The sequence below is a fragment of the Zalophus californianus genome, chromosome 9 (genome assembly GCF_009762305.2).
Source record: "Zalophus californianus isolate mZalCal1 chromosome 9, mZalCal1.pri.v2, whole genome shotgun sequence".
NCBI lineage: Eukaryota > Metazoa > Chordata > Mammalia > Carnivora > Otariidae > Zalophus > Zalophus californianus.
The window spans coordinates 8,472,927-8,499,471 of record NC_045603.1 but is presented as its reverse complement, the minus strand read 5'-3'; the positions used below and the strand labels follow the sequence as shown (position 1 = coordinate 8,499,471).

Sequence of the window (26,545 nt, the reverse complement as noted above, 5' to 3'; positions counted from 1 at the left end):
TGAGCAATAGTGAAGATAAATAGCATGGAGCTTGTTTCCTGACTTTGTCCTGGAGTAACATGGGCTAAGAGAGCAATGAGCAGTGAGAACTTACCTGGGGCTGGACGAGGCAAGAATTTCAGTGGTTAGTTCAAAATGGTAGTGTAATTCCTACAATGTAGAAGTTTTAACTGTGTGGACCTGATTGTTTAAATCAGTATTATGTAGGAAATACAAAGAGCTAACCAGAAACAGATTATCCAATGGTAGGTCCACAAAACAAACAAACAAACAAAAACTTCATGGTCTGCCTAACCCCAAGGTTTACAACAGCAGGAGGACAACTTCCCATAATATCTCTCCTGGGATTTCTCTTGGTGATGATGCTTGCTGGTCTGAGTGTGATCCAGTTTGCCTGTTCCCATGTTTTCCCCAAGTTTTTGATTCAATTTTAGGTTGGAATAGTGGAAATAGGAGACTTAGCTTCTGGACTGGCTGTGTCACCTGCTCACAGTATGGCTTTAAATAAGTCTTTTGACCTCTTTGGCCTCAAGTTTCTTTTTTTGGGGAAAAAACAAAAAACGAGAGGGACATAACTCAAAGGACCCTTCTAACCGTGTCATTCATGACTGTCATTCATGGCTGTGCTAAGTGCCTTTGTGCTGCACCTGCTATTGAAGAAGCTGATGATCTCTATAGGTGCAGGTCTGTTAAAGAAATTAATTTGCTCCTATAACATGGGAATTTTCTCCTGATATATCTGCTTAATTTGTCTGCAAAAATTGTGTCTTAATCCAGCTGCTTCTGTTACGTTTTAACCTGGTCTGCACGGGGCTCCATACCCCAAGCCAAGGTGCTTTGTTCTCACACACCCACAAGTAGCTCATGGGCTTCCCTGGAGATTGTGCCGCGCAATTGCTAAGGACAGCTGTGCTCGTCAGTGTGGGATAGAGGGTCAGCTTCGCACTCAGTCCTGTGTGTCACACACACTCAGTGTGTGACATGGGTAAGATGCTTAACCCTGAACCCTGGTTTTCTCTGGTTTCTTAGCAGTATGGTCAACAGTCAATAAATACATTATTCCTTCTTTAATTGGTACCTCCCTTCTAATACCTCCATCCACTCACTGCCACAGAGTAAGTAGGAGTGGATTACCATACTTGGTATAACATACAGAGTTATTATGTTGGTATTTTTGTATCTGCAAATGAGAAATTCCCAGTAGTTATTTGAATGGGCTGGCCAAATAAATGACTTAAAGATAAAGTAGTTTGTTGACCTCTGTAGTTTAACTTGTGAGGAATAGGGACTTTGTTAACACTCTGTCTTGTCCCTTTTAAGTGCCATAAGCTCCTAAGTTAATATAACACTTTAAGTACAAATTTCTCAGGGGCCTTTTTTGACAGCCCTCAAAGGAGCTTTATTTCCTCAAAAACTCGAATCACTATTTTTCAAAGCTACCTGAGTTGCAATTGCAGTTGGCTAACCATTGTTTGTTTCACTCCTGAAGGGGTTGTTGCCCACCACCTCTGGTAGTGGTACTGACAGAAGGTCTGTGCAGGACCTTGCTTTTGCTTTCCTTATCATCATCTGGGCACTGCCAGGCTGTAAATCTTAGGCAAATGCTCCTGGAAGGGACTTGGGGAAGTGACCGGACTGCCTCGGATGATTAATTATTTTATAGAAAGACCTAGAGTGGCCGAGCACGGGTCATAAGTCTGCACAGGAGAGCTGCATTTAACTGGAACTGCTGTGCTGGATTCTGGGGTGAGGTTCCTGTTTCCCTCAACCAACTGAGTCATCCAGGCGCCCCTGATCAGTTGCATTTTAAAAGGATTTCTCTGGCTGCAGAATAGAGAATAGATGGGGTGTGGGGTGCAGGGGGCAAGACTGGAGGCAGAGTTCCCAGTTGGAAGACTTGTAAAAATCATGATGGTGAGAAATGATGACAGCCCCAACTGGGAAATAGCAAAGGTTGGAAAGAAAAGGGAAGTTTGAAAAAACATTCAGAAAGGCTTAAGAGTTGAGGGGTGGAGGTGGGAAGATGAAAGAGAATCCATTAACCATGAGGCCCAATTCTGACTGGAGAAGGTGGTAGATAGGTTGTAATGCCAGTCTCCTGAGATAGGGACCACTGGAGGAGGGCAGGGTTCACAGTGACTTAATTTGAGAGCATGGTATTTTCAGGAATGTGGAGGAGTGGCCCAGTGGGCAGTTGGATGTGTCAGCCTAAAGTTTAGAGAGAAATATGTTGTGGATCATCCGGGGCACCTGGGTGGCTCAGTCGGTGAAGCGTCTGCCTTCGGCTCAGGTCATGATCCCAGGGTCCTGGGGCCGGGCTCCCTGCTCCTCAGGAAGCCTGCTTCTCCCTCTGCCACTCCCCCTGCTTGTGTTCCCTCTCTTACTGTGTCTTTCTCTGTCAAATAAATAAATAAAATCTTAAAAAAGAAAGAAAGAAGAAAGAAAAAGAAAGAAACTGGATCATCTGCCTGTAGGTATAAATTGAAGCCATGAGAGGCAGTAAGAGTGCAGGGAACTAGGGGAGGAGCCAGAACAGAACGTTAAGGCATTTTAGGAACCAGCAGGGGAGGGACTGGGAAAAGAGACTAAGGAGGAGCAGCCAGAAAGGCAGGAGGAGAACCAAAGGGTCACTAGCCTTGCACACTCCGTGTGGTAAGAACTAGAGTGTTGTCGCTGGGTCTAATGAACGTCTGCTGCGGATTGGCCTTTAGTAGGCCAGGCATGTGCTGAGGGTACTAATAAAGCAGAGACACAAAATACGAAGAGGAAATGGAAAGAACTTGGTATTAGACATTTCATAGAAACATAGCAGAAGTCATCTTGGAAAAAATCTAAATGTTGGACTTCCTCATACTCATTTTTATTTTTATATTGATTAAATAGGGGAGCACCTAATCTTTCTCATCCTATGGCTTTCTGAAGGTCTTTAAATTTTTTTTCATGCTTAACTTTGTTTGAATAGGTAATGCATTCAAATACTTCAAAATTCAAAAGGTACAAAGGGGTATTAGGTAAAAAGTCTCTCTGTCACCCAGTTACTCTCACATGCAGCCTTCTAAATTTTATGTGAAAACTTTTTTTTTTTTTTAAAGATGTATTTATTTGACAGACACAGCGAGAGAGGGAACACAAGCAGGGGGAGTGGGAGAGGGAGAAGCAGGCTTCCCGCCGAGCAGGGAGCCTGACATGGGGCTCGATCCCAGGACCCCAGGATCATGACCTGAGCCAAAGGGAGACGCTTAACCAACTGAGCCACCCAGGCGCCCCTGAAAACTTCTTCTTTGTACAAATGTTTACTCTTCTCACTGTTTTGCTCCTTGCTTTTTTCACTTAGCAGTATACCTTGGAGATCATTTAGTATCAGCACGTAAACAACTGACCCATTGTTTTTTGACAGCTGCACACTGTTCCATTATATAGATGTTGTGTAACTTATTCACGTTCCCTACCAGTGGATATTAAGGTTTTCTAATACTTTGCTATCACAAACAATGCTGTAGGGAGTGTCTTTCTACAGGAGTCATTTTGCTGAAGTGTAGGATGAATTTCCAGAAGTGGGAATGGCTTGACAAAAGGACCTCTAAAGTTTTTTTTTAAAGATTTTATTTATTTATTCGACAGAGAGGGAGCACCAGCAGGGGGAACGGCAGGCAGAGGGAGAGGGAGAAACAGACTCCCCACTGAGCAGGGAGCCCGATGCAGGGCTGGATCCCAGGACCCTGGGATCATGACTGAGCTGAAGGCAGACGCTTAACAACTGAGCCACCCAGGTGCCCCACGACCTCTAAAAATTTTAATCCAACTCTGCTTACTAGAGTTCCTGGCACTTGGAGAGCCGGCAGTGAATGGTAGCTGTTATTAAGATAAATAGGTTATAGATAGTATATTAAATATGTTTTTTGATACAGACAGGAAGAGGAGCACCTGACACAAACCTGAGGCAGGGGGTGTGTTCAGAGAAGGCTTCCTCAAGGAGAAAGAGCCCAGGCTGAGCCTGGAGGATGAGAAGTCAGGTAAAGTGGGGGGGCCTTACATCAGAAGGAGCCCAGCACAGGAACTTACAAAGGAGCATGTTGTACATGGGGATCTTCCAGGAGTATGGTATCCCCTCCTCATACAGTCAACACCTGCCATGGGTCAGGCTCTAGGCTAGGTACCGGATATAGGGCAGATATGTACACATATAAATTACAGTGCAGGATGAAATAAACAGTAGGAGCATGTACAGTGGTTAGTTTTATCAGAGAAGGGAGGTCGGGAGCGTGGAAGTTGGAAGGGGAAGGTGTTCCAGGAGGTCAGGAGGTCACATCTGAACTAGAATTTGAAAGAATGGTCAAAGTGTAGTTTTAGCCCAGTGGTTCTCAAAGTGTGTTCCCTGGACCACAGCATCAACATCACCTGGGAACTTGTAAGAATGGAACAGTCTCATTCTACTCAGACCTTCAGATTTAAAAATTCAGCTTTTAAAAAGGGGTGCCTGGCTGGCTCAATCATTAGAGCATGCAATTCCTGATCTTGGGGTTGTAGATTCGAGCCCCACATTGGGTATAGAGATTACTTAAAAATAAAATCTTAGGGTGCCTAGGTGGTTGAGATGGTTAAGCATCTGCCTTCAGCTCATGTCATGATCTCCAAGTCCTGGGATCGAGCTCCATGTTGGGCTCCCAGCTCAGAGGGGAGTCTGTTCTCCTCTCCCTCTGCCTTTCCCACTGCTTGTATGTGCTCTTTCAAATGAATAAGTAAAATCTTAAAAAAAAAAAAAAAAAGATCAGCTTTTTGGGTTTTAAAAAGTCCTCCAGATGATTATGATGTGCTCCACTTTTTGAGAACCACGGGTTGAGATTATTTAAGGGAAAGGGAACAACATTGTAAAGTTAGGGAGCCATAAACTCCACGATATCGTTGAAATGTAGCTTGAATTTTTAAAAAGTAGTTATTTTATATACAAATCTAAGGAAATGAGATACATAAAACTTTTGTGTTAAATAATCAGCTGAAATCCCTTAACTTGAAATTTTAATAAAATGGACGCAAGCCCTATAAGCCCACATTACGTGAAAATTCCAACACCCTCCCCCAGATTTTTTAAAATTTAACTATGTAGTCCTTATAACATCTCTGTACAGTAGGAATTACTACTTTTTATTACTACTTTTAGACCTTTTATTTGGTTTTCCCCCAAACCACCTTCAAGGCTCTTACAAGTAGGGCAGGCTTTACTGAAAACGGGATGGCAAAGGGATTTTACCCTGCAACAGCACAACTTCATGTGGGTTTTGGATTGTCCTTTCCTGAAGAAGCATTCTGTCCTCACCCTCCAGACCTCCCCACCCCAGGCATACTGAGTGTTAATGTCTCATAGGTCACTTTGTTCCAAAGGATGCAGCTCCTCACCTTGGTTTTGGACTTCTCTTCCCCTCCTTTTTATGGTCCAGGCCACTTCTAGTTCTGTTCTCCCCTGCCTCCAAATTTCTATTCATTTCTTTTGCTAGGCAATTGATAGATCTCTTCTTTCTTCTATGTCTTTAGGCCACCTTTAAGGAGCTTATCAAAGTGTTTTCCAAAACAAAGATAAACCTCTCTGGGAAGCATTCTGGAGCCAACTATTAAAAGAGTAATTCCTCACTGTGCTATAATTATAATACTGTAAAATTTTAAGTGTAGGGGTCATTGGGTTAATTACCTTCAAAGGCACCATGTTAAACTCTAATACCAATAATTTGCTATTAATCTAATCTCATCCTTTGATTTCTTTTTATAAAGCTGACACTTCAGAAAAAGCAGATTTTCAAAAATCCAAATCCTCTCCCAAATGAGACAGATTCATTAATTTTATTTAAAATTTTTTCAAAAGGAGAGTTCCTCACAGCATTGTTTTTAATGCAGATATTGCTCCTAGGTGCTTAAATTTATCAACAGATGACTAGATCAATCAGTTACAGACTATATCACTATAAAAGCTGCATGGTTACTGGGGAAAATGCTGATTATTTAGTGTTCAGTGTGATATTTTAAAATCTATGTTATATATAGGGAAAAACCAAAAGAGAACATAGAAGTGAAGAAAATGATTTATTGAGGTGGCAGACTTGTGGCAGAATTTTTTAAAATTTTGATTTCCATTAATGTTCCATACGTACAAAACTCAAGAGTATAGAACTTCCCTTCCCATGAGAAACCCAATAACTGTTTATACCCCAGAGATTTTCCTCTGACCTGAAGCTCAGATTTATCCTGCTATAGTTTATCATTTGTGTTTGCACAAGAACTGTGTTCTCAGTAGAAAAGAATGATCTTGTGCAAAATGCCCAGAGGTGTTGGAAAGAAGTGTTCCTGAGCCTTCGGCTCTAATAGCCAGCGAGTGTCCCACCTGACCCCAGCTCAGGTTGTGGTGCCTGAACTGTGGAGAAAATTCATGGGATAGGGAAATATCTCTGTGAAAGTTTTGGATGTGGAAATAGCATTTTTCCTTTACAGCCTATCCTGCAAACTGCTGTACTTTTCTAGTCCCCTGGTTTATAAGCATCTTTTTTCCTTTTAACTGCTTTCAGTGGCTTTGCCTTTGGAAAAGTCCTGCACTTGAATGTAATAGAAAGCTAGGCAGCCCCAAGTGAAGTCAGACACCTGGGGATTTGGTTTAGCCTTCAAAACAAAACAAAACAACAAAAACCTGGTGCCTTGGAAATCTGAATTTTAAACTATTGTCAGTTGTTTTTCCAGTGATTACTTAGATTATTGGGAAACTTGCGACAGTAACTTGAAAGATGACAGATTTTACCTTTTAGCAACTTAGGGAGTTCCTAACTTCGCAGGTTGCTAAGATGTCAAATTCATGCTGAGCGGTGTTAGTAAAGTGTTAGTTACAAATGAGAGAGAAAGGGATCCTTTTCACAGTTATAGATAAGCTATTTCTAATAGTTTGCACCTTTTTTTCACTTTTGCTTTTTATGGTTTTGTGTAAACATTAAATTCCTGCAGAGATGAATAATTTGAGGTGATAAGTAGTATTTCTGTTGGAGGAAGAGGAAGGTAAGTTTTAGAGAAGCTGCGTAGCTGCTCTAAATTCAGGGCTCCATTTGTGGACCTCAGAGCTCATGGAGGACACTTCCTTAGTCCTCAGGGTTTCATCATATGAAACGGTAATTTTTAAAATTAAGATATAATTCATGCACCATAATAATCACTTTTTTAAATAGTTTTTTTTTAAGATTTTATTTATTTGAGAGAGAGAGAGAGCACATTAGAGGGGGGAGGGTCAGAGGGAGAAGCAGACTCCCCGCTGAGCAGAGAGCCCAATGCAGGACTCAATTCCGGGACTCCAGGATCATGACCTGAGCCGAAGGCAGTCGCTTAACCAACTGAGCCACCCTGGCACCCCTAAAAATCACTTTTTAAAAAAGATTTTAGTTTTTTTTTAAAGATTTTATTTATTTATTTGACAGGGAGAGGGAACACAAGCAGGGGGAGTGGGAGAGGGAGAAGCAGGCTTCCCGCCGAGCAGAGAGCCCGATGTGGGGCTCCATCCCAGGACCGTGGGATCATGACCTGAGCCGAAGGCAGATGCTTAACGACTGAGCCACCCAGGCACCCCAAAAGATTTTAGTTTTTAAGTAATTTCTACATGCAGCATGGGGCTCAAACTCACAACCCTGAGACCAAGAGTCACTTCACCTACTGAGCCAGCCAGGTGCCCTAAAAGTCACCCTTTTAAACTTTCCAATTCAGAGGTTTTTAGTATATTCACTGTGACGTGCAACTATCACTGTTGTCTAATTCCAGAATATTTTCATCATCCCCAAAAGAAAACCCACAGCCATTAGCAGTCACTCCACATTGCCCCCCCACCGCTCTAGCCCCTGGCAACCACTAATCTACTTCTTATCTCTAGGGATTTGCCTATACTGGGCATTGCATAGAAATGGAATCACAGTACATGGTATTTTGTGACTGGTGACTGGATTCTTTCACTGAACATGTTTTTGAGTTTCATGTTGTAGTCTGTGTCAATACTTCATTTCTTTTTATGGCTGAGTAATATTCCATTACATGGATATATCCACTTTGTTTATCCATGCATCCGTTGATGGACATTTGGATTATTTCCACTTTGGGCTATTATAAATAATGTAGCTTCGAATATTCGGGTACAAGTTTTTAGGTGATATAATTATTTTTAAGCAATACCTCTGTATTTTTTCAAAAAAGAAAACATTAAAAATCGAGACCAATAAGCCCCATACTCCTACCACCTAACCCAGCAATATTCATATTTATATACCTTCAGCACGTAGGTATTGTATTGTATTTTATTTTTTTTTAATTTTTTTTAAAGATTTATTTGAGAGAGAGATTGAGAGATAGAAAGCACGAGAGGGAAGAGGGTCAGAGGGAGAAGCAAACTCCCTGCTGAGCAGGGAGCCCGATGTGGGACTCAATCCCCGGACTCCAGGATCATGACCTGAACCGAAGGCAGTTGCTTAACCAACTGAGCCACCCAGGCGCCCGGTATTGTATTTTAAATGGGTGAGATCATGTACTGTCTTGATGCTGATGACTCTACTTTTCTGTTCTCTCTACAACTCACTCCAATTGGACTTTCACCTTCACCATTAAAACTTAAAACTCTTGTCAAGATTACCAAAAACCTCCAGCTTGCAGACCCAGCAACCCATTCTCTGTCCTCTGTCCATACCACTTGACCTCTGGGTGGTACATGGCACTGATGGTCTCCTCCTCTTGATTTCTACAGCACTACACACTACTGGTGTTCCTTCTACTACACTGGCCACCCCTCAAATTTTATTTCCTGTTCCTTTTCCTGCCTAACCTCTAAGTATTGGAATGTTCCAAGATTTGGTTCTAGGCCCCCTATTCTGCATTCTCTCCTTGTCCATGACATCTAGTCCTAATGATTCCCAGATGCAGTTCTGACTTCTGTGAACTTTATATTCCTGTATACAATTGTTTACTTGACATCTCCACTTAGAGGTCTAATGGGCATCCCGACTTGCATGACCAAAGCAGATCTCTTGATTCCTAACCCTGAAACTTGCTCTCCCCTGAGTCTTCCCTCATCTTCATTAATAGGACCTACACAAAACCCAGAAGTCATCATTGATTTCTTTCTTTATTCTTTATTTCTGTTATCTACCTCTGCACCTCCAGATTATATCCAGAATCTACTTACATGTCACCACTTCAACTACTTTAGTTGGAGATACTGTCTCTTACCTGGACAACTATAATAGCTTCCATCCTTAGCCCATCTGTATTCATTCTTCACAAAGCAACCAGTGTGATTTCTTTGAAACCTAAGTCAGACCATGTCATGCCCCTGCTCAAAGCTCTCCAATTGCTTCCTATTAAAATAAAATCTAGCATTTTTGCCATGGGTAGTAGGCCCCCTGTAGGCTAGTTCCGCCTGCCTCTCCAGTGCTGTCTACTCTGTTCCCGTCATCACTCTGCCTTCCACACACTGGCCTGTTACTTCTCCAGTGTAATAAACTCTTGTTCTTTAAGACCCTTGCACGAGCCGTTTCTTCTGGTTGGGCTGTCCCTTCTAGGTCTCTGCAGAGCTGGTTCCTTATCTGTGGTGTCAGACGAAATGTCATTTCCTCAGGCCTTCTCTGACCACCCATCAAAAGTAGCCCTTCTGCCACTGTGTGTCACCCTGAAACCTATTAGTTTGTGTTATTTTCTTCATAGTATATATTATTACTCTGAAATTACTGTATTCATTTATTTATTTATTGTCTGTTCTCTGTCACCAATATTAATAGCTGGCATTTAGTAAGCACAAAGTATGTGCCAGGTATTGTGATAAGTATTTATTTACTTTGGGTGCCTGGGTGGCTCAGTTGGTTAAGCAGCTGCCTTCGGCTCAGGTCATGATCCTGGAGTCCCGGGATCGAGTCCCACGTCGGGCTCCCTGCTCAGCGGGGAGTCTGCTTCTCCCTCTGACGCTCTTCCCTCTCGCGCTCTCTCTCATTCTCTCTCTCTCTCAAATAAATAAATAAAATCTTTTAAAAAAAGTATTTATTTACTTTTTCTCATTTGTCATCCCTTTTACAGATCAGAAAACTACAGGTTCAGAGAAGCAAGAATTTTGTGTCTCTTGTTTTACATGCCAGCACTTGTTTACTCCCTAGCACATGGAACAGTGTCTGGCACATAGTAGTTGCTCAAAAAAATTTGTTGGTTGGATAGATGAATGAAAGACTCCCAGATTTATCTCTTTACTTCTCATAGTTCCCTGGAGATGTATACTTTTATATCCAGTTACCTACTTATCGTCTCCAATTGGATATCTAAGAAACATTTACATTATCCCTCAACTTGTAATCCCTTCTTCCCTCAAACCTGTTTCTTTTCCACTTTCCTCCGTATAAGTAAATGGCATCCTCATAATCCCAGGATTCAGACCAGAAACCTAGGCCTCACTTTTGCTTGCTCCCTTTCTTTGTTCGTCACATCCCGCCCAGTAGCAAGGCTTGTTGGTTCTTCCCCTGATTCTATACTGAATCCATTCACCTCTCTTCACCTCTCCCTCCGCTACCATCACTACCATCATCTGTTTCCTGGATCTTGCCCTTCCTCACTTGTCTCCCTGCACCTATGCTTGTCTCTCTACAAGCCATTTGCCACACAACAGCCACATCTAGGGCCCTTTGTGGATTCCAATTGTCTTTGAAATCTAAATCCTTTACCACGACCTACAATCCCTTAGTGATCTGAGTGCTTCTACCTCTCCCATTTCCTCTTACCATTGCCCCTCTGTTCATTGCGTTTCAGTTACACTGGGCTCCTTTCTTCCTCCAAGGTCTTACCCACATCAGAGCAGAGCGTTTGGATTTGTTACTCTTTCTGTCCATGACTCTCCACTCCTAGATCTTTGCAAGGCTGGTTTCCTGCCCTTCAGGTATCAACCCAAATAGTACTTCAGAGATTCCTTCGCTGGATTCTATATCACATCAGCCTTTTGTATTATTCAGAGTACCTCTCAGATTCAGGAATTCTCATTTATTTGTCCATCTGTTTGTTTTCTGTTTGATTTTCCCCTCTAGATTGTAAATCATTGTTGCCTTAGCACATAATATGTGTTGGAGAAATATTTGGGGAGTGAGTGACTGAAGGATTTACACATTTCTGGGTGTGCGTGCAGCATTCTAATGTTTTCACTTAATGTTAGATCGTAAATAGTATACGTATTTCTTTAGTCCCCACAGTTGGAATTTTTATATTCTTGTGTCTGGTTTCTTTCATTAAGCATAATGTTTCTTCTCTTCTTTTATGTTACTAAGGTATGATTTACATATGATAAAATTCACTCCTTTTAGTGTACAGTTCTGCAAGCTCTGACAAATATATATTACCAGCAGTCAACATACAGAGCAGTTCCCTCACCTCCCAAATTACCCTGTATGGCTGAGTAGTTAGCTCTTCCTCCTACCCCATCCTGTAGAAACTACTGGTCTGTTTTCTGTCCCTATAGTTTGCTTTTTTCGGGGTGTCCTAAAGATGGAATCCTGCAGGATGTATCTTTTTCAGTCTGACTTCTTTTCTTTAGCATAATACATTTGAAAATCATTTGTGTTACTGAGTGTGTCAGTATTTGTTTCTTTGGGTTTGGTTTTTTTTTTTGTTTTGTTTTGTTTTTACTGATTAGTAATCCATTATATGGACGTATCACAGTTCTTTATCAGTTAAAGGACATTTGGGTTGCTTTCAAATTTTGGCAATTACGGATAAAGCTGCTGTAAACATTTATTCACAGGTTTTGGGGATAAGCTAAAGTTTTCATTTCACTTAAATAAATATACCTAGGAGTAGGATTTTCGGATTATATAAGTTATGTTTAGCTTTTATAAGAAACTTCCAAACTCTTCCAAAATTGCTGTACCATTTTGCATTCCCGCCAACAATGTGAGAGTTCTACTTGCTCTGCATCCTCATCAGCACTTGATATTGTTAGATTTTGTTGGTGGTTGTATTTGGTTTTTTATTTTAACAATTTAATATGTGTGTGGTAATATCTCATTGTGGTTTTAATTTGCATTTCCCTAGTGACTAATGATGTTGAGTATTTTTCTGCACACTTGTTATCTGTATATCTAATTTGAAAATGTTTCTTTTTATCTATTCATTTAAATGATCTCTACACCCATTGTGGGGCTCAAACTCACAACCTGGAGATCAAGAGTCTCACGCTCTTCCTACAGAGCCAGCCAAGCACCCCTGAAAATGTTTGTTTGAATCTTTGCCCCTCCCTTTTTAAAAAATTTTTTTTTTTTTTTTTTTTTTTTGCTTACTGAGTTTTGAGAATTCTTAATATTCTGGATATATGTCCCTTATCAGATATGTGATTTGAAAATATTTACCATCTGTGGCTTTGATTTGATAAAATCCAATTTATCTTTTTTTTTCATTTATATATCATGCTTTTAGTTTAAAATCTAAGTAATCTTTGCCTAACCAGGGTCACATTTTTTCCTATGTTTTCTTCTAGAAGTTTTAGTGTTCAGGGCATCTGGCTGGCCCAGTCGATAGAGTATGCAACTCCTCATCGCAGGGTCATGAGTTTGAGCCCTACATAGGGCTTAGAGCTTACTTAAAAAACAAATAGGGTGCCTGGGTGGCACAGTTGGTTGAGCATCTGACTCTTGGTTTCAGCTCAGGTCATGATCTCATGGTGGTGAGATCAAGCCCCGTGTTGGGCTCCACTCTCAGTGCAGAGTTGGCTGGAGACCCCGTCTGCCCCTCCACCCTGTGCTCTCTCTCTGTGTCTGTCTGTCTCTCTCTCACTCTAAAATAAATAAATAAATCTTTTTTTTTTAAAAAGTAGAAGTTTTAGTGTTAGGCTTTACATTTAGGCCTGTGATCCATTTTGAGTTAATTTTTTTGTATATGATGTAAGGTATGGATTAAAGTTAACTTTTTTTGCAAATGGCTATCCAATTTTTCTAGGACCATTTGTTGAAAAGACTATCCTTCCTCCATTGTATTATCTTTATATTTTTGCTGAAAATTAATTGTAATCATTTCTAGGGCTGCCATGATAAAAGTATCATAGACTGGGTGATTCAGAATGACAATAATATTATCTCACAGTTTTAGAGGCCAGAAGTCTGCAATCAAGGTGTCATCAGGGCTTTGCTCACTCTGAAACCTGTAGAGGAAGGATCTTTCCTTGCCTCTTCCAGCTTCTGGTAGCCTCAGATATTCCTTGGCTTGTTACAGCATAGTTCCTGTCTCTGCTTCACATGGTATTCTCCCTTTGTCTCTTCTCATTGTCTTCCCTCTGTATATGTCTATGTCCAGATTTCCCCTTTTTTACAAGGACAGTAGTCATATTGAACTAGGACTCACCTTAATGATGTCATCTTAAGTTGGTTAAATTACAAAGACTCAATTTCCAAATAGGTCACACTCTGAGGTATTGGGGGTTAGGACATCAACATATCTTTTAGGAACACAATTCAACCCATAACATTAATTGGCAATATGTATGGGTCTATTTCTGAATTGCTTATTCTCTTTCATTGTTCTGTATGTCTGTCGTTTTGCCAGTGCCACACTGTACTGTAGATTTATAGTAAATATTGAAATCAGGTAGTGTGAGTTCTCCAGCTTTCTGCTTTTTCAGAATTATTTTGAGTAGTCTATTTCTTTTGCTCATTCATTGAAATTTTGGAATCAGCTTGTCAGTTTCTCCAGAAATCCTTCTGGGATTTTGATTGAAAATATATTGCATCCTTTCCTTGTTCCCAGTCTTAGGGGCAAAGCATTCAGTCTTTCATCCTTAAGATTTTTTTAAAGATTTTATTTATTGAGAGAGAGAGCACGCATGCACGCGCAAGCAGGGGGAGGGGCAGAGGCAGAGGGAGGGGCAGAGGCAGAGGGAGAGAGAAGATCTCAAGCAGACTCCATGCTGACTGCTGAGCCTGACATGGGGCTCTATCCCATAACTCTGAGATCATGACCTGAGCAGATATCAAGAGTTGGACTTGAAAGGTAGATATCAAGATATCTTGATAAAGATATCAAAGATATCAAAGCAGATATCAAGAGCCACCCTTGAAAGGTACTCCTTTCACCATTAAGATGTTAGCTGTTAAGATTTTTGTAGATATCCTTTATTAAGTGGAGGAAGTTTCCTTCTTTTTCTAGTTTGTTGAGAGTTTTTATGATGAATGAATGTTGCCTTTTATCAAATACTTTTTCTGCATCTGTTGAAATAGTCATATACTTTTTCTTCTTTAGTCTGTTGATATGCTTAATTGCATTGATTGATTTTTAAATATTGAACAAGTCTTACATTCTCAAGATAAATCCCACTTGGTCATGATGGTATTGTTCTTTTTATGCATTGTGGAACTTTTGTCATAAAATGTTCATAATATTCTTTTATTGTCCTTTTACTGCCTCTAGGATCTGTAGTGATATATCCTCTTTCATTCCTGATTTTGATAATCTGTGTCTTCTTACTTTTTTTCTGGTTCACTCTGTCAGAGGTTTATTGATTTTATTGATCTTCTCAAAGGAGCAGATTTTGGTTTCATTGGTTTTTCCTCTATATTTGTTTCCACTTAACTGATTTTGTTATCTTTGTTACCTATGATATTTTTTTGTTCTTTGCATCCTTTGCATTAAATTCAGCAAAAACTCAACAACTTAGATAATGGACAAATTCCTTGAAAGTGCACAAACTACCAAAGCTCACTCAAGAAGAAAAAGACCATCAGAATCGCCTTAACTCTGTTAAATAAATTATACTTGGAAACCTTTCCACAAAGAAAACTCCAGGCACAGAAGGCTTCATTGGTGATTTTTATTTAACATTTAAGAAAGAAGTAATACCATTCTATAAAGCAAACATTGTCCTGATACCAAAACCAAAAAAAGGCATTACTAGGATATAAAACTTGGATATATGTCCTTCATACATAGATGCAGAAATTTTTTTTTTTAAGATTATATTTATTTGACAGAGACAAAGCGAGAGAGGGAACACAAGCAGGGGGAGTGGGAGAGGGAGAAGCAGGCTTCCCGCAGAGCAGGGAGCCCGATGCGGGGCTCGATCCCAGGACCCTGGGATCATGACCTGAGCCGAAGGCAGACGCTTAGCGACTGAGCCACCCAGGCGCCCCTCATGTATTTTCATATTTACTTCATACTGAAGTAAACATTTTCAAGCACCTGCAGAAATTCTTAACACAATTTTAGCAAATTGTATTCCATGATATATAAAAGGGAGAATGCATTACGGTGACACAGTGTAGGGGGGAGCTTCAGGTATTCCTCATGTTCCTTTCAGGTTTTTCTTTCCCCAGCCTTGGGTATATTCCTCACACACATGCTCTGACCAATATTCAGATAAAGATTGGGGATACCCTCTGCAAATTTCTGAAGTTCTCTGTGCAAGCTTCCCTTCTCTATTTCTGTTCTACTCTGGCCTCCTCTAGCTCTCCACTCTGTCTCCTGAGCCAGCCTGCAAACTCTCTCCAGGTGGCAACTGGGGTGATCATAGGGTTCACCTCATTCATTTTCTCTCTCTCAAGGTTCACTGTCCTGTGCTGCCTGTCTTCCAGTGTTTGAAAACCATTGTTTTATGTATTTTTCTGTTGTAGTTGTTCAAGTTGGGAAAGCAAACCCAGCCCTTGTAACTCCATCTTGGCCAGGCGTGGGAGTCCTTAGTTGGAATATGAAATGATTGACTCACATTTTATTGTGTCACTATCCCAAAATTCGATTAAGTCCCCTATGTTTGACATTTAAATTATTTTCATGTTTTTGCAGTTTTCATGTATTTTTTTTAAAGATTTTTATTTATTTATTTTGACAGAGACAGTGAGAGAGGGAACATAAGCAGGGGGAGTGGGAGAGGGAGAAGCAGGCTTCCCGCCAAGCAGGGAGCCCGATGTGGGGCTCGATCCCAGGACCTCGGGATCATGACCTGAGCCGAAGGCAGATGCTTAACGACTGAGCCACCCAGGCGCCCCTCATGTATTTTCATATTTACTTCATACTGAAGTAAACATTTTCATGCACATACCTTTTTGCTTCTATTGCATTATTTTCTTAAGTTTCCAGGAGAATAAGCAATTCATGAGTGAACTAATTTTCTGTCACAAAACTTGTTTTTACCAGCACTGAGTATTTTATTTTATTTATTTTTAAATAGGCTGCATGCCCAGTATGGGGCTTAAACTCACGACCCCAAGATCAAGAGCCACATGCTCTACCAATTACACCAGTCACGCATCCCAAGTATTCTATTTTAAAAAACAGTTTTATGTATGTTTATATACATATATATGTAAATACATATAATTATACACACACACACACACACACATTCATATGTGTTTGTATGTATATGAATGCTTCCATCACCAAAAAGGCTGACTTCCGTGTGTCTCTGGGTCTCAAATTCAGTACCTCTAAGAAGGGACTCCATTAGGCCATTTTGGGAAAAGTGCTCATGCCTGGTCTCATTTTTGGCAGTGGCTATTGAGTGTTAATGATTGGTCCAGTTTAGGTCTGTGTTCACCCGGAACCAATTGACTAGGCTCAGAGAGATGAAGTCATGTAAATGTAAACAGCTTCCCAGAATTGTGTAGTCAGAAAGAGTGAGTAAAGGAAGCAGTTTCAAAAAGTGTGGGGTCAGTGTGGTAGGGAGGATGCTGTTTTCCAGATACCCAGAAAAAAAGAATATGGGATAAATAATTATTACCATGGTGTGAAATGTGACTTTTATTTACTTTTTTTTTTCATTTGCTGATGTTCATTTATTTGTCTAATTTATCTAACAAATGCTTATTGAGAGACCTCTGAGTGCCAGGGATGCAGAGCAAAACAAGATGCGGTCTAGTCTTGTGGAGTCAGTTGGCCAAAAAAGAAAAAGGGATAAAAATGCTATGAGGTAAGTGCTGTGATGGACTTATTCACAAGGCTTTATAGGAGCATAGGGAGAGAACCTCAACTCAAGGCAGAGAAGAGTCACAAAGGTGTATTAGCTATCTTTGATGCATAACAAATCACCCTAAAACTTAGTGGCTTAATACAGAAACAGTCATTTATGATCTCTTATTAGTTTCTATGGGTCAAATTCAGGAGCATCTCAGTAGGGAGATTCTGGCTCATGAGAGAAGAGAGTCTCTCATGACATTGCTGTTAGATGTTGGCTGGGCCTGCAGTCATCTGAAGGCTTGGGACTAGGGGTCTACTTCCAAGGTGGTTCACTGAAGTGGCCTGCAAAGTTGGTGTCTCCCCATGGGGCTCCTTGAGTGTCCATACAGCAGGGCAGCTGACTTTCCCCCAGAGCAAGTGATTCAAGAGACCAAGGTGGAAGCTGCAATGCCATTTATGGCCTGTCCTTGAAAGTTACACATGGTCACTGCTGCCATAATTGGTCACGGAGGTTAGCTGTGGCTCAGTGTGGAGAGGGCCTACACAAGGGTGTGAATACCAGGAGGTAGAAACATTTGGGGCCATCTTGGAGGCAGGCTAGTGTAGAAGGCTTCTTTCTATGACAAGGTGTTGTTTCATTTAAGTCAGCATGAATAAGAGTCTACCTGACAGATAAGAAGACCATTAGAGACTAAGAATGGAGACATTTGGGCAGCTGATAGGATGGGCCAGCATCACTGTAGAGTAAGGTAGAGGTGGGGATGGTGAGAGAGGGGTAGAACCAGGTCATAATAGGGCCTTGTATTGTTAGAGAATATGGCCCTTATTCTGGGCATGAGTTAATAAGCAGGAGATCAGGGATCAGGTTTGCATTTCAGAAAGATAATGTTGACCATAGGAAATAACTGGAAATAGTATTCTGGAGCTTGGGAGAAAGGGGTCATCAGAGGAAAGAGTGATTGTGAAGCTTTTTCTAATTGCAGTATAGTTCCACACAATGTTATATTGGTTTCAAGTGTATAATAGTGATTTGACAAGTCTGTCACCACAAGTGTGGCTACCATCTGTCCTCATACAAAGCTGTTGCAATACCATTAATTATATTCCTCATGCTGTACTTTTTATTTCCATGACTTATTCATTCCATAGCTGGAAGCCAGTATCTCCCAGTGCTCTTCCCCAATTTTGCCCACCCCCTCACCCTCCTCACCTCTGGCAACCATTGATTTGTTCTCCGTATTTATAGGTCTGTTTTTGCTTTCTGTGGTTTTCCTTGTTTTATTTTTTGGAGTCCACACAAAAGTGAAATCATGTTGTATTTGTCTTTCTCTAGTTTCACTTAGCATAATACCCTCTAGGTTCATCCATGCTGTCACAGATGGCAAGATCTCATCCTTCTTATGGCTGAGTAGTATTCCATTTGTGTGTGTGCGCGCGCGCACGCGTGCATGCACGCACGCACACGCACGTGCACCTGCATATGTCTGTGGGTGAACAGCACGTCGTCTTTATCCATTCATCTATCAATGGACAGCTGGGTTGCTTCCCTATCTTGGCTATTGTAAATAATGCAGTAAATATAGGGGTGCATATATCTTTTCAAATGAGATTTTTTGTTTTTTATGGATAAATACCCAGTAGTGTGATTAGTGGATCATATAGTATTTCTATTTTTAACTTTTTGAGGAACTTCCATACTGTTTTCCATGGTGACTATACCAGTTTGCATTCATACCAACACTGCACAAGGATTCCTTTTTCTCCACATCCTCGCCAACACTTGTTTTTCTTGTCTTTTTGATTCTGCCCATTCAGACAGATGTAAGGTGATATCTCATTGTGGTTTTTGATTTGCATTTCCCTGATGATGAGTGATGTGGAGCATCTTTTTTTTGTCTGTTAGCCAGCCATTTATATGTCATATTTGGAAAACTTTTCAGGTCCTCTGCCCATTTCTTAATCAAATTATGTGTGGTTTTTTGGTGTTGAGTTGTGTAAGTTCTTTATATATTTTGGATACCAACCCTCTATCGGATATATCATTTGCAGATGTCTGCTCCCATTCAGTAGGTTGTCTTTTCGTTTTATTGATGGTTTCTTACCTCGTGCAGAGGCTTTTTATTTTGTATAGTCCCAATAGTTCTATTTTTGCTTTTGTTTCCCTTGCCTCAGAGGACCTATCTACAAAAATGTTGCTAAGGCCAATTTCAAAGAAATTACTGCCTGTGTTTTCTTCTAGGAGTTTTATGGCTTCAGATTTCATATTTAGGTCTTTAAGATTGTAATTTTTTTTTAAGTAGGCTCCACACCCAGCCAGTTGGACTTGAACTCACAACCCTGAGATCAAGACCTGAGCTGAGATCAAGAGTTGGACACTTAACCGACAGAGCCAACCACATGCCCCAAGATTTTAATTTTTAAAGCATTTATAGTAGCTCCATTATCATCTTACTCCAGCCTTTCTTGGGACTTCCCTGGCTTTGTACTTCTCGCTCCCAGTTAGTTAGTAATAGTTTTCTGTGTCCTGTCATTTTCTCACAGAGAAAAACAGTCTTTAGGATCTCAGCCCTTTTGGAATACTTGTGACAAACCTTCAGTATTGTCAAGAAAATTAGAATAGTAGGTCAAGAGTGGATGAAGGATAAAATCTCCTTGATCTATATCAAGAATGAGCACCCCCCCTTCCCAACACATACAGATTTACAGCGACATCTGACAATCTTTGCTTTGTGAACAGAATTTGTCTTACAGGAAATCGTAAGATTGGCAGATGAGGGAGAAATATACTGGAGACAGAGTAAAAAGATACCTTTAGGCATGTAAATTTCATTTAAAAAATTCCTTTTGTAGCACCTCAGAGTTGCTTGTGTTGATCCTGGTTTTCAAAAGTTTGCCTCCCAGTACTCCTGTGACAACAGCAGGGCAGCTGGTGACGTGGCTAACTCCTTAGCTGCTTTTACCAGCTTCCAGATGGCTGCTTTCAGGAAGGTTTCCATAGCGACCAGAGGCAGGAAAAACCTGCCCGCCCAGCTTAGCAGTATCATATCCGGCTCCTCCTGGGAACGGGGAGACTCAGAGCAGTCGGTGGGAGATGTGGCAAAGATACATTATTGCAGAGACTCTTTAAACTATATCCAGAATCTGACCATTTCTTGCTGGTCCCACAGTAGCAAAGCCGGTGTCATTCCCACCGGCGTCCCCGGCAAGCCTCCTGCTTGCAGCCTTCTCTGCACAGTGCGAGAGCTTTTAAAACCTAAGTCAGATTCAGGTTCACCTCTGCTCAGAACCCTGCTGTGATGCCCACCTCACTGAGAATAAGATCCAAAGTCTGCACACAACGACCAGGCCCGCCGTGACTCCTGCGGCGTCTGCCCCCCGAGTTTGCTCTCGCTGTCCCTGTTCCCAATCCACCGGCCACCTTGCTGCTGTTCCAGCCTTCCAGATATGTTCCTGCCTCAAAGGCTTTGCACTCGCTATTCCTTCTGCCTGGATCCCTTTTCCCTCAGATAGCCACGTGACTCAATTGCTCACTTCCTTCTGTTTTGGTCTTTGCTTCAGATGCCACCTTACCTTCAGAGGGCTTTTCCTGACCACTTTATTACACATAACCCTCTCTTCTGTACTCTCTATACTTTTATCTTCTTTATTTTTCTTATAGTACTGTAGTTATCGTGATCTGACTCAGCTGTTTTTATGCTTGTTGTCTGATTCTCTAATGTAACACCTGGGACTTCTGAGTTTTCACTGTTGCATCTCAGCCCTCAGAACCGTGCCTGGACTGTGGTGGCACTCTGTGAACGTTCGTTGAGTGAGTCTGAGCGGGAGGCAAGCTAAGATGAGAATTGTCTCCTTGGTCCCCTCAGTTCTCCACTGCCAGAGACAGCTCATTTCCTCCGCTGCCAGCAACGCCTGCCTCCTTCACACTCTGTCCCTCCGGGAGAAACAGCCAGATCACTCCCTCTGTGGCGTCAGTGATGAGGACACTGGTGATGATCCAACTGTTGGCTGTGTGACATCAGTTCACCAGGCAGGATGGGGAGGTAGCATGGTTTTGGAGGAGGGTACGTTGTTGGAGTCTATTTGGAAAACTATACATGGGTCTTTTCTAGGCTTATTTTCTTCTGTATAATGAATAGAAGTATCTACTTCAAAATGTGTTATAAGAATTGAATGATGACGTGATTTTAAAACTTCTAGTTCATTCCCTTTAATGTAAAAATAGGTATTGCTCCATCCAGCATGAAATTTCCATTCAAACCTGGCCCTACATATCTGTTATACTGAAGGAAGACATTCTGTTTTTGTTTTTTTAAGATTTATTTATTAGAGAGCGCATGCACGCGTGCAAGTAGGGGAAGGGGCAGAGGGAGAGAATCCTCAAGCAGACTTCCCACTGAGCACAGAGCCCCACGCGGGGCTCAATCCCACGACCCTGACATCATGACCTTGTGCCGAAATCAAGAGTCAGACACTTAACCACTGAGCCACCCAGGTGCCAGGAAGACATTCTGTTTTCATTATTATCCTTACTCAGAACGGACAAGCCTAGGATGGCCGACCTGTTAGGGAAGTGGATCCTGCCATCTGGCTCTCAGTGGTTCTTGTCTGGAAGCAGGAGGGAGCAGCTCTCCCAGTTGGGCAGCAGGGCCTCCCTGATGGGCATTTAGGCCAAATATGGCATGGTTGGGCTGTGTCTGAGGCAGGAGTGGAGGTTGGTGACCAGCTGAGCTGCCCTTATGAGCTACAAGATGACTCTTTTGCCCCCAAATTTGCAAATGTGTCTTTAAAGAGAACGGGGATTTTTTTTTCATGTGCCCACTATGAACCTATGCTCAGGTTAAGGGTCCATAGGGTGATGTTTTCCCAAAGCTCCCTTTGATTTTCCTTTTTTGCTTCCTTGTCAGTCACCTGACTCTTCTGGTCTACCAGAATTCTGTGGCAGAGGGCGTGGAGGTGAGGCACTGCTGTGGGCCAGAACAGCAGAAACCCCCTAAAAAATGGCAGGAGAAGACCTTTCTTTAGGTCCGGATCTGGAGGAACATGATTTCAAAAACTGGAAGGCAGCTTGTCCTAAAATATTTCAGCCACCTCTTGTTTCTTTCACGGAGTCTAAGCCTTTCATTCCATAGTTGGAATTTCCAACTATTCAGAAAAAGCTGAGGAAACTGCTCCAAAAACTGCATTTCTGTTGAAGCTCAGGTAGTAACAGATTCTTTCTAGATCTACTAGGAACAGGTTAGAAATGAGAAGTTAGAGAGTTAGAGGACACCCCAATTGATGGCTTTTTCCTTTTTAAATTATAGCCATAATTCACATGCTATAAAATTCACCATTTTTATTTAAAGTGTGCAGTTCAGTGGTTTTAGTATTTCATACTGTTGTGCAACTATCACCACCATCCCATTCTAGAACATTTTTCATCTCCCCCAAATGGAAACCCTATTAATGGTCACTCTGCAGTCCCATCTCCCCCAACTCTTGGCAGCCACTAGCCTACTTTCTACCCATGGATTTGCCTCTTTTGGACATTTCACTTAAATGGAATCATACAGTATTCACCCTCTTGTGGGTGGCGTCTTTCACTGAGCATAACGTTCTCAGGGTCCATTGATAGAGCCACATGTATCAGTACTTCGCTCCTGTTTATGGCTGAATAACGTTCCACTGTATGGATGGTCCAGACATTTTGTATATCCACTCATCAGTTGGCTTGTTTCTCCTTTTTGGCTAAAATGAATAACGCTGCTATGAACGTCGTGTATAAGTTTCTGGGTGGATGGACATGCTTTCGTTCCTCTTGGGTGAGTAACTACAGGAGTGGAATTACTGGGTCATATGGGAACTCCCATGTTTACCTTTTTGACAAACTGCCAGACTGTTCTCAACAGCAGCTTCTCCATTTTATATTTCACACACCACCAGCAATATAAGGGTTCTACTTTCTCCATGTCCTTGTCCACACTTACGGTCTTTTTGATTATGGCCATCTTAGTGGGCGTGAAATGGTACCTCATTGAGGTTTCAGTTTGCATTTCCCTGATGAATAATCTTTTTACCTGCTCATTGGCCATTTATATCTCTTTGGAGAAATGTATATGCAGATCTTTTGCCCATTTTGTCTTTTTGTTGAGTCCTCATTTTTTGAGAGGACAAAAAAAGGGAGGGAGGCAGGAATTTCAGTGGCAACAGGAGAGATCTGGCTTAGATTGTGACCTCCTGGTTTCCCAGCTATAAGGCTAGTGGAGAATGTGGTAGAGCGGATGGTTTGGTGAAGGGGAAAATGTCAGTGTTGAGGGGAATTCGAGATATTGACTCAGAGGCTAAGTTGTATTCTGCTAAATGGCTCCTCAAAGATTCTAGCTCAGGGAAACCTATTTACGGAGGTTTGGCCGTTTTTTTTTCCTTTTAAAGAAGCATTTGCCTGAGCCTAGGGCATCAGGAAGCCTGTATGTACGATTCTCTCCTTTAATAATAGAACTGAGTGGGCACCCCCTTGGCTTACAGAGCTGTTAACATCAGTTTTGTAGCTTCTCCAGAGTGTTTCATGTATCCTCTCCCAGACGAAATGTTCAGACTAGGAGGCGTTTCTTTCAAGTGTGGCTCTTCCTTCTCACTGCCCCTTGGCCAGCAAAATCACACTACTCCCAGGAGAGGGGCTGCGTTATAATGACTTTCCCCTCCGCTCTCCTACCAGGGCAGATGTTTCTGGACCAGATGAAGCCTGAGGAGCCTTTCCAGCTGTAAAATAATAGGCTAGGAAGCCTTCTAAGTGTGGATTTGCAGAAGACTTGCCCCGCCTCTCCACACAATGTCAGGTGGGAGGCAGGCCCTGGGCTGGAAATGGGTGAAAGGCTGTCTGAAAGAGGGGAGGGTCTCACCCTCCCATCCCGTGGAGTGGAAGCAGGGCAGACCTTTGAGGATAAGAGTGTGAGAAAGGAGGAGGTCCTCCTACCGGGAATCCAGGGTTACCACAACTTTTCATGGCTCAGATCTGCAGGTTCTGTGACTCCCTCCCTCCAGCCTGCAAATCCTCACACTGGATGGGGGAAGAAGCAAGGAGACGAGATTTGGTTATGTTTTGTAACGTGCTTTTTTTCTTCTCCTTCCTCCAGAAAGTTGCTCGTTTTTAGGTCTCTTCCCCTCCCCCATCCATCCCACTTTCAATGGTGCAGTCCCTTTTCTGCTGAGGCCCTTTTTGGGGGGGGAGTGGGAGATGTCCCACCTTGAATTCTGCCCCTGAATGCTCTGCATTTTCTTAATTTCCTATTCCTGGTCCTCCTTGATTTTAGGAAACCACATACCTTCTGCCAGTGGCCCCTTCTCAGCCCTGACTCCGAGCATGTGGCCCCAGGAGATCTTGGCCAAGTACACGCAGGTACAGCTTTGTGCCCAGACTTTGGCGCCAAAGGGAACCCACTGCTTTAGACTTCCTGGGGGTGGGTAGCCACCCCACTGTGTTCACTTGGGCTCAGAAGCCACCATCAGAGTTGGCATCTTAGCTCCACGTCCTCTGGGAATTAGTCATGAGGTTGGAGGAAAAGTATTCGGCACTGTGTGCTCAGTATTATCAAGACACAGAAATGCATAAAATCTGTTTCTTGCCTTGATCTTATTATCTTTGACCTCTGAGGAGAACAAGGAAAATGCTGGGCCAGTTCGCGAAGGCGGTGGCCGCTTTGGCTGAGGGATGACCACAGAAGCTTCAAGGAAGGGGGGTGGCCTTTGATCTGAGTCTTGAAGGCCATTGGAATTCCAGCAGGCAGCAATGTGGGTGGCATCTTCCAGAATCTGTGGTCCCAGATTGGTGGCCACACAACTGACTTTTCCTAATCCTGGTTCTAGAAGGAAGAGTCAGCGGAACAACCAGAGTTCTGCTACGATGAGTTTGGTTTCCGCGTGGACAAGGAAGGTAAGCTGGAGCCCCTGGTGTGTAATCTTGCTGCTGTCTGTGGGGAGGACTCCAGCTCCAGCAACTCTCCATTGTGCCGCTGTGACCTGGGCTCGGGGGGTTTCACCTGCTCCTGAACTGACGTAACAGTATCACCCTCAGAGGCAGTTCTCAGTATACAGAAACCTCTGATTTCTTTAAAATTTAGGTTAATTTTAGTGATCTTCATATGACAATAATAGCAATAATTTTATTGTAGTGAAGTCGAAAAATGCAGAGAAGTATAAAGATTAAAACAAATTAATCCATAATCCCACAACCTAAAGATAATTGCTGACATTTCAGCTTGTTCTTTTCCTGGCTCTGTGTGTATGTGTGTGTGTGTATTTTTCATAACTAACATGTTATCTATATATTTTTATATTGCTCTTATGTCTCTTAACATTATTTACCATGAGCATTTCTTCTGTCAGTTAAGACCTCTTTAAAAGCATATTTATCAGTGGCTGCATAATATGCCTTTATAAGGGATTGATCATAATACTTTATAACCACTCTTCTGTAAGTGGGCCTCCAGGCCATTTCCATTGTTTTCTACTCCAAATACACCTGCTGGTTTCCAAGTGGGCTGTTGGGAAAGCTGTCTGCCCGAACCCAGGACACCCTGTCACCAGGATGTAACTATGACTAGAAGATTTTAATGGGCTGAAACTGGCCCTCTTCAGGTCACTCATATTCCAGTTCTGATGTAAGTTTTCCTTGCTCCCTGGTTTGTAGGCAGATACTTGGAAGTTAAAAAGCTGGGCCTGTGAGGAACAGAGGGAACTTTCTAGCATAATGGGAATGTTCTCTATCCTTTTTTTTTTTAAGATTTTATTTATTTGAGAGAGAGAGATTATGAGAGAGAAGGAGAGCATGGGGGTGGTCAGAGGGAGAAGCAGACTCCCCGCTGAGCAGGGAGCCCGAGGTGGGACTCGATCCCGGGACTCCAGGATCGTGACGTGAGCCGAAGGCAGTCGCTTAACCAACTGAGCCACCCAGGTGCTCCGAAATATTCTGTCTTGATGGGGATGACATTTAGACATTTATTTACTGATACTCACCAAACTGTACACTTAAAATTTGTGCATTTTACTGCATGTAAATTCACCAAAGGTGAAGTTTTGCAAAGCTGAGGCTGCGGACATGGCTTTCGCATGAGTCAGGGGACGATCTGTGTGAGGCTCATGTGCCCTGAGGTTGCCTGGTGGTCACAAGAGCACTGTCGGAGTTCACGCCAGCATCTCAGGGGCTGTCTGTGGGTTTTGCGCTCTCCACTGCTGCATCCCCAGTGCCTTGAGCAAACCTGAAAGTGGTCTTGGCCTTCTGGAATTACCAGGCTATGAACAAACAAATATACGCCGGGAGCAAGAAGAGCTATGAAAAAATTTGGAGCTGTGGAGAAGAGGGGAGGTGGACTGTGTGCAAGGTGACCAAAGGGGAAGGCCTCTCACAGGGGAGACGTTTGGATGGAGACTAGGAGGAAGCGAGGCAGTGAGCACAGCTGGCGGAAGGGAGTAATCCAGGCCGAGGCCCTGAGCGGGGAGGGGATTTGGTGAGGAGTAGCTGGAGCCGAGGGAGCAGTAGGAGAGCAGTAGGTGACAAGGGTGGAGGAGCCCGGCTGAGAGGGCGCGGTCATGGAGCCTTGTCAGGCTTCTTGGCGGAGTGAGCCGAGTGACGTGGTCTGACTCGTGTCTGAGATGGGGCCCT

At 42.4% G+C, this 26,545-nt stretch overlaps 1 protein-coding gene across 6 annotated transcripts in view; it reads left to right on the top strand.

Annotated features, from left to right (window-relative positions):
* Positions 1–26,545, top strand: part of SGSM3 (small G protein signaling modulator 3) — a 46,416-nt gene that overhangs the window by 12,572 nt on the left and 7,299 nt on the right. For 5 of the 6 annotated variants that reach the window (XM_027592273.2, XM_027592268.2, XM_027592270.2 and 2 more), the window contains exons 2-4: positions 23,603–23,723; positions 24,198–24,283; positions 24,751–24,817. In XM_027592273.2, coding sequence (XP_027448074.1) covers positions 23,717–23,723; positions 24,198–24,283; positions 24,751–24,817 — 160 coding nt within the window. In that variant the 5' untranslated portion in view covers positions 23,603–23,716. The remainder of the gene's footprint in view (positions 1–23,602; positions 23,724–24,197; positions 24,284–24,750; positions 24,818–26,545) is intronic. The other variant, XM_027592272.2, reaches the window with a different exon arrangement.